The sequence below is a fragment of the Berghia stephanieae genome, chromosome 11 (genome assembly GCF_034508935.2).
Source record: "Berghia stephanieae isolate SIO BIC M18660-M18661 chromosome 11, UCSD_Bste_1.3, whole genome shotgun sequence".
NCBI classification, from domain to species: Eukaryota; Metazoa; Mollusca; class Gastropoda; order Nudibranchia; family Aeolidiidae; genus Berghia; species Berghia stephanieae.
In genome coordinates this window covers 6,591,714-6,604,312 of record NC_088370.1, presented here as the reverse complement: position 1 = coordinate 6,604,312, position 12,599 = coordinate 6,591,714, and the positions used below count along the sequence as shown (strand labels likewise).

Here is a 12,599-nt window from a genome sequence, read left to right as displayed (position 1 = left end):
ATGGATGATTTGATGATAATATATATATATATATATATATATATATATATATATATATATATATATATATGTATATATATATATATATATATATATATATATATCTATATATATATATATATATATATATATATATATATATATATATATATATATATATATAATTACGCCCTTCCGTGCCACATCGTGATAAGTCGTGACCTTTGACATTCTGTCCTGGAATATAGACATTTCATCTGTAAACGCCCGATGTCAACATCGAACACCCATAATATTGTCCAGAGTAAGCAACGTTTGGGGATATATTATAATCTTGCCTAAGAAAAACAACAACAACAACCGAAAGTGTCTGAAGTGGGACTCAAACCCAAGGATCACAGACTTAACTACTCGGCCACTTCCTTTGCTGCTAAACCATTATCAAAACGTGACTGTTATCTGATTCTCGATGATGTCCATGGATGATGCAACAAGCGGCTGAGATAAGGACTCAATCTGCCGTACTCTGGAAAAACCCATATTTTAAAATTTGTCCAGAAAACTCATCCTTCAAATATCGATCGATTTAAATCACACTCATCTTGGCAAAAAACAAAAACAAAAAAACTTTCAAACCTGGGACTTCGCGAAGTCCCAGGATTGAAAGTTTTTTGTTGTTGCCAAGATGAGGGTCATTTAAATCGATCGATATTTGAAGGATGAGTTTTCTGGACAAATTTTAAAATATGGGGTTTTCCAGAGTACGACAGCAATGGGTTGCCATCTACGGTAGAGGGAAATGGCTCCATCCGAGACGAACATGAAAACGTGGAGCCATGAAACTTTGGGGCTCCTTCTGTATGTGGATATTCATTGTCAAGTCGGTAAACATGGCATTTATTGTGGATTGGTGATGTACGCTTAGGCAATTTACTCAAAACATTCAGCCAGCCGGAAATAACGTGCCACCAAACAAATATGTGTGTAATCTGAACCATTTATAGTGTGAGTGATACAAGTAAGAGAGGACTACTCATAAAAGGGCTGGCTAAAAACAAGAATAAAGAGTTGAGTGACGTCAATTTCGTTCTATCTATCGATGGTATGTGTTTTAACTAAATACACACCAGTTCTACCCGCTATAGATAGTTCGAAGATGACGTCACTCAGATGTTTGATGTTGTTTTTTTTCCATCCACGTTTATGAGTAATACTCACTAAACGGAATTATCCAGACTATAAAAGTTCATGATTACACATAGTTTTGTGTGTTGGTCTGTTATACTTCCGGATGGCAATGTTGTGAACTCCTTAAACAAACGCATACTATCTGTATGTGTGTAACCTGAACCATTTATAGTGTGAGTGATACAAATAAGTGAGAACTACTCATAAAAGAGCTGGCTAAAAACATCTATCGATGGTATGTGTTTGAACTAAATACACACAATTTCAACCCGCCATAATATCACTAGTACATACCCAAAAAAAATCATATTCTGAGAGAATTTAGTGAAATTAATCACTCAAATCAATATAGGTAGTGCACGCCTGGCAAAAAAAAAACAAACAAAAAAACAACAACTCACAACATTGCTATCCGGAGATATAACGGACCAACACACACACAACTATGTGTAACATTGAACGTTTAGAGTCTGTTTAATACAGTTTAGTGAGAATTACTCATAAACATGGATTGCAAAAAAACAATAACAAAGACCCGAGTGACGTCATCTATATTCTATTTATAGAACACCTCGAAAACCGATGCCAAATTATTTCAACTGTAGTAACATATAGATAGAATGCGCTTGGCCAAGGAGTTCACAACATTGCCATCCGGAAGTATAACGGACCAACACACAAACTCTGTGTAACCATGAACTTTTATAGTCTGGTTAATACAGTTTAGTGAGAACAACCCACAAACGCGGATGGCAAAAACAATAACAAAGGCCTGAGTGACGTCGTCTGCATACTATCTATAAACATTATAGATGCTGTTCGCTTGGCGAACATTGCTATCCGGAAATATAACGTACCAACACACAAAACTATGTGTAACCTTGAAGGTTTATAGTTAGTATGCAGATGACGTCACTCAGGCCTTTATTTTTGTTTTTCCCATCCGCGTTTGTGAGTTGTTCTCACTAAACTGTATTAACCAGACTATAAAAGTTCATGGTTACACAGAGTTTATGTGTTGGTCCGTTATACTTCCGGATGGCAATGTTGTGAACTCCTTGGCCATCCGCATTCTATCTATAGTCTGGTTAATACAGTTTAGTGAGAATTACTCATAAACATGGATGGAAAAAAAAAACAAACAAACAAAAAAAAACAAAAACAAAAAAAACAAAAAAAAAAAAAAAAAAAAAAAAAAAAAAAAAAAAAACAACAACAAAAAAACAACAACAGCAACAAAAAAAAAAAAAAAAAAACAAACAAACAAAAAAAAACAAAAACAAAAAAAACAAAAAAAAAAACAAAAACAAAAACAAAGCAACAAAAAAAAAACAAAGACCTGAGTGACGTCAACTTTGTTCTATCAAAATCGAGAGAATGTTTACCGACTTGAAAACCTGACCAAGATACACATCTTCTGCTATTAAAACCATATTGCACTTCAGAAGTTTCGCGTTTCTATAGATAGAATGCGCTTGGTCAAGGAGTTCACAACATTGCCATCCGGAAGTATAACGGACCAACACACAAACACTGTGTAACCATGAACTTTTATAGTCTGGTTAATACAGTTTAGTGAGAAGAACTCACAAACGCGGATGGCAAAAACAATAACAAAGGCCCGAGTGACGTCATCTGCATACTTTCTATAATGGGTTTGTCTCGGGCTGCCTCATAGCCAGGAGACTTGATTCAACTACAGACGGTTTAAGGCGACCTGACCATATTTACAGGTCTGATAACCTAGAACAATTATGGGCTTGATTTAAAATTGTTTGTAATGGACAATATTCTGCGTTAGTTTGAGAGTATTTCCATTGCAAAAATGAGACCATAACAATTTGGGTTTTCAGACCTGCAAATAAATGTACGAAAAAATGATATAATATAACAGCTTTTTAAAAAAGGGAAAAAAAAAGAAGCACGGAATTCTTTATTCAGCCAATAACAACAACCAGCGAAAATGTTGAAACATCACGTTTTCAAAACGTGAGATGCATTCTTGTTAGCTATTCCCCCCTGTGTAACCGGAGCCATCGTAAAGCTATAGATAGTTCGAAGATGACGTCACTCATGCCTTTGTTATTGTTTTTGCCATCCGTGTTTGTGAGTGATTCTCACTAAACTGTATCAACAACACTATAAAAGTTCATTGCTACACACAGTTTTGTGTGTTGGTCCGTTATACTTCCGGATGGCAATGTTATGAGCTTCTTAGCCAAGCGCATACTATCTATAGACCTACACTGACCGTGGGCTTTGTAAAGTTATGGCCTGATACTGACCAAAAAATGACGCCAAAATGCCATTTTTTTGCCACAAAAGAAAACAAAATCGTGAGTTGTATTCAATAGTTCAACCAATGGGACCACTTGTTTCCATGAGCTCTACTAACGACAACTTACTAGGCGGTGCAAAAAGCCAATAATGACTTCAAAATGCCAGTCTTTTTTTGGGTTCCAGTGTCAGGCTATAACATAACGATGGCTACGATGTAACACTGGCGTACCAGTGACATTGGGAACGGTGTCAAAGATATGTGGTCTCGTGGTTTGACACTCGCCTTCAGACCGTAAAACCAAGGGTTCGAGTCCCGCTTTGAGCGGCGCATAGTGGAGTCATTAAAAAAAGTCTCTTTACTCAAATTCTCTCACCGTACTCGGGTTCAAAAAGAGTACGTGGCCACAAACAGCGTTGTCTCAGTCGAAAATAAATTTTGTAATATTATTGCCTAACGCACGTAATGTCTTGTCCTACCTTTTAAATGTTGCGGTTGGCTGGAGACCCCTTGTATAGCCCTTTGAGCACTTTTGGTGGATATTGCGCTATACAAAAGATCAACTGGTTAATTGGACGTTACGATCACCGCCCAACAATACCATCTCAGCTGGCTTGGACCGTAGCAATCGGTAACATCAAAGAGCGTGTAGGTAACGATTGTTATGTTACCAAGAGCTCTCACTTCCCGCTTTTGGTGAAGCCACGCATCTTCCGTATTCTACTCGTATTTTCTTCATTGTATCAGTAAGCCTAGCGCGCTTGATACACGCGGAGCACACCCACCTCGCTGTCTCGCCTGGCACGCGACAATAGCATTGCGGTTAAGAGAAGTGAGAGCTCTTGGTAACTACGTTACCCTACACACTCTTTGGTAACATATAGCCTGACACAAGAACCCTCTATGACTGGCAGTTTGACGTCATTTTTTAGATTTGTGTAGCGTCTAGTGAGTTGTCGTTAGTGGAGCTCAAGGAAACAAGTTATTTCATTGGTTGAACTATTGAATACAACTCATAATTTGTTTTCTTTTGTGGCAAAAAATGGCATTTTGACGTCAGGCTATAACTTTACGATGGGTACGCTAGGACACGCCCTCTGCATGAAAGAATACCGCTTCCCCCAAAAAAGCAACGCAAATGGGAGAATGACAAGAACAGACGAAAACGAGGACGACCAAAGACGACGTGGAAAATAACTGTCGAAAAAGAAACTTTACACTGGGTAGGTGACATGGGATGAGGTATACGACATGACAGCACAGGACAGGGAGGAATGGTGAGTCTTGATGGCCCAATGTGTCAAAAGACACGGGAGGAACTCAGGTCTAAGGTCAAAGGTAATGTAAGGTCAAATTTTATCATTGCACAGAAGATAGATTAACTATAGTAACAACAAGCCACGGGGCTTAACGGTGCATTAAGTAGTGTTTTCATAAAGGTCATTCGGTACACAGTTGGCAAAGTCATATCCTGAAGGTCATTTGGTACACAGTTGGAAATAAATGACAATTCCTACGTCATCCGATACATAGTTGGCAAGGTCAATTACTAAAGGTCATTCGATACACAGTTGGCGAGGTCAAAGGGTTTAGTCTTGACTAAATCTTCCATCCGAATCCGGGTCAATCTCATCCTATGGCGTCCCACCCCCTCCGTGTGATTCACGGCGCCCATCCTTTCATAGAACTCCGTGGCCTTCTTGTTTGACGGGCGCACGAGAAGATCCACAGCCTGGCAGTCCAGATCGATGGCTTTCTGGAAAGTTCAATGGAAGGAAAAACAGTTTTCAAAGACTGACACACATTTTAGGGATATAAAAAAAACCCTCACAAAGACTTGAGCATTTGTATAGATAGAATGAAGTTGACGTCACTCATGTCTTTGTTATTATATTTTGGCATCCATGTTTGTGAGTAATTCTAACTATATTAACCAGACCGTAAACGTAAAGTTTTGTGTATTGGTCGGTTATACTTCCGGATGGTAATGTTGTGAGTTTCTTACACAAGCGCACACACTGTCTATAGAGCAAAATGCCCACGAAACGTTCTAAAATAAGCTCTTTACAAGAGGCTCCTAATCCATTACGCCCCAAAATCTATTTTTAGTAAAATAGTATGCGTGCCGAGAATTTTTTTTGGAATTGCTACGGTTTTGTGTTGTTGTTGTTGTTGTTGTTGTTGTTGTTGTTGTTGTTGTTGTTGTTGTTGTTGTTGTTGTTGCTTTTACAAAGGTTTAGCATTTAAAGCGGACGCCATGTTCAATTATTATTATCTTATAAGAATATAATTAAACGGATCAAATGCGCTTTATTGTAACAGACAGGACATGATGGAGGAGACAGATAATATTATTATAGATGATATTCACTTCCTACCTTTGCTACAGCTTGATAAAGCAGCATCCCCACCCCATTCCCCCTGTATTTATCTCTCACAAAGAAATCATTTATGTGAAGAATGGCACCCGTGAAAGAGTTGTAAGCTGGGAAATAAAGGCTGTAGCCTGCCAACTGGTTTTTGTACACACCTGAAATAAAATAACACAAAACAATGGACAAGATGAAGAACTGATCTAGTGCGTATGAAAGGTGCCAGACAAAGCAAGAAAAAAAAAAATACAAGAAAAAAAGCCATCCCCAAAAATCACCTAAAACCTCAGACCTTCTGATTACCGGTAATGAGAAGGTCTGAGGTTCGATCCCCAGTCGAAGTTGACAAAATTTGGGCATGGTCTTTTTCTTGTATTTTTCTTTCTTTTCTTTGGCATCTTTCTTACACACTTTACAGATCTTTATTTTTCACCGGTGCCTGTTGCTTAATTCCTTAATTTAATAGATAAGATGTATGGCTATGGGGTCTAATGGTATGGTACTCGCCTTTGAATCGGAGGTCTTGTGTTCGAGTCCCGGGCGGCGTATAGTTGAATCCTTCGAAAAGGCTCTTTACCCACATTCTCTTACCGTACTCAGGTGTACTTTAACTTGACTTGTAATTCTAGAATGTTAACCACTATCCCATTTTCTTACTTTTTACTGGCGCTGATATGACCTAAATGTGTTGCAAGCGCCGTAAATCCCTTAAAAACAAACAAACAAACAGACCGACCGACATTTTCCTGAGTAGTTCTCAGTCCAAATGGATTCATCAGACAAAAAAGGAATGTTCAAGGTTACACATAGTTTTGTGTGTTATACGTTAGATCATATCCGGTTGACGGATGTTTTGAGTTTTTCAACTAAACACATGTACACAAATATACATACCGTCCACAATGCATTCTGCTACAAGACAATAGCATCTTTTTGTGTCGCCAAATAGGTCGCGTTGAAGAGCTGAGGGTGATATCAAAACAGAAAAACTAGAAACAAACAAATAAATAAATAAATTTAAAAAAAAATGAAAAAAACAAAAAAACAAAAACGAAACAAAACAAAACATGAGCTTTTTTGGGGGTTCTATATCCACGAAAGATGCTCAAACCGCGTGTCAAGAGGTCTAAAGTTAACAGCAACCCTATATGGCGGCCCTGTCCAATTTCTGTCCGACAGAAACAACGCCATGTACTCGTCTATCTATCTATCTATCTATATTATCTATCTATCTATCTATCTATCTATCTATCTATCTATCTATCTATCTATCTATCTATATATCCATCCATCCATCCATCCATCCATCTCTCTATTATCTATATTATATCCATCCATCTATCTATCTATCTATCTATCTATCTATCTATCTATCTATCTATCTATCTATCTATCTATCTATCTGTCTATCTATCTATCTATCTATATATCCATCCATCCATCCATCCATCCATCTCTCTATTATCTATATTATATCCATCCATCTATCTATCTATCTATCTATCTATCTATCTATCTATCTATCTATCTATCCATCCATCTATCTATCTATCTATCTATCTATCTATCTATCTATCTATCTATCTATCTATCTATCTATCTATCTATCTATCTATCTATCTATCTATTATCTATCTATTTATCCATCTATCTATTATTTATCTATTTATCTATCTATCTATCTTTTATCTCTCTATCTATCCATCTATCTATCTATCTATCTATCTATCTGTCTATCTATATATCGATCCATTCATCTATCTATCAATATATCTATATAAACAACATATTTTACATGTCCGCACACTACACGCTACCACTACAGTCATTCGCCATTCATAAATAGATCACCATACAAAACAGGGAAAATTTTGGCTGTCAGTTTGTAACGATCCAGTAATTCTCTTTGTTTTTGGTTTGACTTCTGCAAGAGTTCTATACCTTAGAATTTTTAGAAACTGGAGGTCCAGTTGCCAACTTTGGAGCCAGTGATAAAAATGAGGAAATTCAGAACCCATTTGTTCATACCAAGCATCAGAAGAACAAGAAATAGTTCTCACACGTATGTCTTATCTTCTGGAAAGAAACATGTTGGTGCACCTTAAGGTTTCTGATAAGTGTTGTGTTATCAATTAAAACACGTATGAGGTTGCCGTTTTGATTGGATTTTTATATCAAGGTAATGCATTTGAAATATGTTTTATTGAATTCCTTGACCCCATAAATATTGGTATCGACACCAAAATAATTGAAATCTAATCATTTATAACTGAATTACAGGCAATCCGATATTTGATGACGGGTATTTCTAGAGCTACAAGTTGATAAACGCAATTTTTGAATTCAGCATGCCCAGGAACCACAGGTGCAAACTTTTATGCTTCTATCCGGAAGTGCGTGATATGGCTTCAAAGTTGTCACACATTCCCACTAGTAATGGAAATATTTACCGTCCTGTGTGTTGCTAACGCTTGCCTTGAGGTAATCTGCAAACTCCTGGAGAGGAGAGGAACATTTGAACAATGGGTAAGATTTTATATACGGAGCAAAATCAACTAAATATGTGTCAGTAGGTTTGGGAAAACATTTGTGTCTGGTTCAAATCTTGGTTTCTTTTATTTATCTCGTCATTGTACTTTAAAATTGTGTTTCACAAGCATGATAAAATTTTTTGGTGTTTAGTTAAATTTGGAACATTTTCTAACATCATTACGCAAGCAAAAAAAAAAAATTCTAAGTTCTTGAAAAATGATGTTGCTCTCATTTTCTTATTAATGTTTTTATTCTCAAAATTTAAAAAGTGTTTTCCATGACTATCCGATTGCTTTATGAATATAGTACGAAAAACCTATTTCAAATATTCATAAAGTGTCTTTTATGGTACCTAATGTAAGTCCTCCTATTAAAACTATATTAAACCCTGGTGGATTATAGATAGTATGCGCTTGGCTAAGAAGCTCATAACATTGCCATCCGGAAGTATAACGGACCGACACACAAAACTGTGTGTATCCATGAACGTTTATAGTCAGGTTAATACAGTTCAGTGAGCATTACTCATAAACGCGGATGGCAAAAAACAATAACAAAGACCTGAGTGGCGTCATCATTGAACTATCTATACGCTAAGAATTCAATTTATAGTAAAAAATAATTATGAAACTTGAATTGATCATATGTTTATTGACACAGGGGAAACCTGAAACGTACCTAATCTGTCTTTGTGGATAGAATATATTTTTCTATTCCATTTTATTATTATAGATTTTTATTCGAATCTTAAAGTTATTTTCAACTGAAAGCGCATAGAGCACTAGTTCGTCATGGTTATGCGCTATAGAAATATTTATTAAAAACTATTTTTCACAGAGTGATGATAGAGGGCTATACCAGTAAATTGGAGTCCTTTCTTAGGTTAAGGGAAATTCTGTTGATTCAAATGATTATTTATAAACTCTGCTAGGGCACAATGATTGTCCCCGTAATCGTAGACAAAACAAAACAAAAGAAAAACAAAAAACAAGAACAAAACAAAACTAACCAATAACATATCAAAGACTTGTCCAACCTCCTCCTCCTTTAATTCTCTGATGACGTAACGGTCTGAATTGCCAGCCATGACGTTTTCTTTGAAAAGGAAGTGGAAGGGGGCAGAAGGGAGTGGGGGTGGGGGGCATTAAGGAGTGAGGAAGGGGGGGGGGGAGATGAAGGGGAGACTTGGCTGAGTTCATTGAGGTCAAAATATTCGTCTTTGTCAGAAAAAGGAATGAACAGAACTAAGTAGATCCATCTAAGAGATTCTAACGGCGTCGAATAAGAACAAAATACCGAAACGTTTCGAGCTCAAAACCTTTCTTTAGCAAATATCAAAATCAATGAAAACATTTATAAATTTATTGACTGAAAGAGTTTTTGATTCCTAAACGTTCCGTGCTTTGATTTAAATTTGATCCTTCTTTTTCAAAGCTTTCATATTCATATCCTGGTTCTCATTGATGAAGCCAAAGGTCAAGAAAATGTTGGCAGAAGTTAAAATGAGAAAATTGAACTATTATGGATACGTTTGGAGACACAAACCATCCAAAAATCAGTGCTAGAGGGAAAAGTAGCTGGCACGGGGCAAACCAAGGAAATCCTGGATAGGAAATGTGGAGACAACAATTGGCAAAAAGGTAATCGATGCTCGGTAATGGCCCTTGAGCGTGAAGAATGGCGTTCTATGACATTCAACCTCTGCAGGGAGACAAAACTCCGGTAAAGTAAGGTATACTCATTTTTGCTTATTACTTTATACAGTTCACAGCTTCCAGCAGCTAGATATCACTTTGACGTTGTAATGGTACCTCTCTCCTATCCGTCTATTTGGAGGGACTGGGTGGGGTTCCTGACCTCCCATTGTGGGCAGGGAGGGTGGTACTTCCTTTGTCTTCTATCCATCTAGCTGTTTTCCATTTTGTCTTCTGCCTTTGTCGTGGAATGAGATTACTTGGTTTTGACCTGGCCCAGGCCCATTGTGTGTAGATTTGACTGTGTAATCAATTTTAGCACCTAAACCACCACGACACGACGTGTACATATAAGCAGGTCTGGTAGCCGGGCAAAATTATTATAGGCTTATTTAACATTGCTGTCAAGGACAATATTTTACGTTGCATTGAGAATATTTCCATTACAACAAAGAGCCCATAACGATTTGGGTTATCAGGGGCCGTTTTCATGAACGCGGACTAGAGTCTCTGACTATCTCTGACTTTAGTCGATGACTTGAAAAAATCGGATTTCATGTGAACTGACTAAGCAAGTCCGAGACTAAAACCACGGCACATTCGGACAAACTTTGATATTAACTGAGGCAAAATTCATGCTTTAGTCTGAGACTAGTTACTAAAGTTACTAGGAGACGTCATAGCCTCAACAAATAGTAGCTATTTTTAGATTGAGTGCGCTTCGATTCGGAAAGAAAACACATCGGCTACGAATGACAGGCAAAAAGTGTATCGACACTGGCTTTCAAAAGCTTTAAGATACGTGCAGATCGTGGAAAGTATACATTTTTGTGAGTAAATTTTTTTTAAAACTGAATTTATCGGCTCGTGAGTTGAGAGTGAAAGAGAAACTCCGAAATCGAAGGGTTTGCGTCAAAGAACAAACCCCCAAAAATGATTAGAAATTATAGTTGAGACAAAAGTTATTCTGTTGACATTGCAACTGACTGAAATAATGTTATTAATTAGAACACACTTTCTCTTGTGTTTGTTTATTTGTTGTTTTATTTTTGGTTCAATTTCTTTGAGTTTCAATCCCCATGCACATCGGTCTCAAACTGCGACTGGCCTAAATATAGAAATGGCAGTCGACGATGGACATCATTGAAGTCTGTAACAGTCGACAATCAATATCACGTGTGTTGTTAATTTCCTCTTTCGAAATCTTTTGCGTTGAAAGTATGAAGGCGGGTGTATCTTATGGGACAACGTGGCTCAGCGGTACGGTCTTTGCTTCGTACCTGAAAGGTACCGAGTTCGACTACCCGCCGCGTTGTGTGGCCTTGAGCAAGTCACCTAGCCTTAGCTCAATTTGCGGCGCTGCACTTCGGCTGACGCCTGGGTTATTCCAGTCTTCCCTTGGAATAGACCCTAAAGAGAATTTTCCCCTTAGGGATGAATAAAGGGAATTTATTTATTTTATTTTATTTACTAGAGAGATGATTTTAACCACACAAAATAGCCGAATTCGTCACGTACTTACAACGCCCACTTCTAGGCAAGTGACTAGCTAGTTCGAGACTAGAAAACGTTCATGAAATCCGATTGCTTTTAGTCACTTGCTTTGCTTGGGCTTAAGACTAGCTAGTCATTTACTAGACTAGTAAATTACTAAATTTAGTCCTCGTTCACGAAAATGTGCCCTGACCTGTAAATTTATGTACGCGTTGGTTAAGAGTATTCTATGTACAAAACTGGGTCCACAACAATTTGGGTAACCAGACCTTCAAATAAGTGCACGTGACTCCGATATAAGACCGCACATATAATTTGATAGCTCAATGTTTTAAACACGAGAATAAAACCGATACCGTTAAGATGCAATTGGTCACAATAAACATAAATATCGTATTCTACACCATGATTTACCACACTCGAATCAGATGTGAAGAGGTATCCATGTATTATCTTGCAAGAAATTTCCTTCACCAAATTAAATACAGAAAATACGATTAATTTTCTCTTTCTCCAAATATTACACATTCGGTTACTGGTCATGCTTACTGCCGCGCGACTTTACCCAAAGTCAAGACACGGTAGTTATTCGGCCACCAAAGTTCCATCGTACAATACATAGGTAGGTAGTTATAAATAATGAGAATAAATACCTCAGTCCTGATGTATCAACGGTTGTTCCTGTAGTCTATACTGATGGGATGTCAAACTGTTATCCCAAGCATGCATATTATTATTTATTCTTATCATTATTATTCTTATTCTTATTCTTATCATTCTTCTTCTTCTTCTTCTTCTTCTTCTTCTTATTATTATTATTATTATTATTATTATTACTACTACTACTATTATTATAATTATTATAATTAATAGTCATTATCATCTCTTATCAGTTTACTTGAATTCGTCACATTTGATAAAAATAAATAAAAAACAAACAAAAAGAAGACAGGATAAATTTTTTTAAAAAGGAAGAAAAAAAAAAAACAAGACCAAAAAAAAACAAAAAAACAAGACCAAAAAAAAAAACAAAAAAAAAACAAAAAAACAAAAACAACAATC

General features: G+C 36.8%; 1 protein-coding gene across 2 annotated transcripts; it reads right to left on the bottom strand.

Moving 5' to 3' along the window:
• Positions 1-4,784: 4,784 nt before the first annotated feature.
• On the bottom strand, positions 4,785-12,260 carry LOC144956786 (thialysine N-epsilon-acetyltransferase-like). Of its 2 annotated transcripts, none has more exons than XM_078887499.1 (6): positions 12,191-12,260; positions 9,359-9,444; positions 8,268-8,313; positions 6,712-6,780; positions 5,824-5,975; positions 4,785-5,201 (listed from the first exon to the last, which is right to left on the bottom strand). In XM_078887499.1, exons 2-6 carry the CDS (start codon positions 9,434-9,436, stop codon positions 4,995-4,997), a joined length of 552 nt encoding a protein of 183 aa, XP_078743625.1. In that variant the 5' UTR covers positions 9,437-9,444; positions 12,191-12,260; the 3' UTR covers positions 4,785-4,994. The 2 variants fall into 2 exon arrangements, with proteins under 2 accessions (XP_078743625.1, XP_078743626.1); XM_078887500.1 differs by lacking the exon at positions 12,191-12,260 and adding an exon at positions 11,952-12,142.
• Positions 12,261-12,599: the final 339 nt, after the last annotated feature.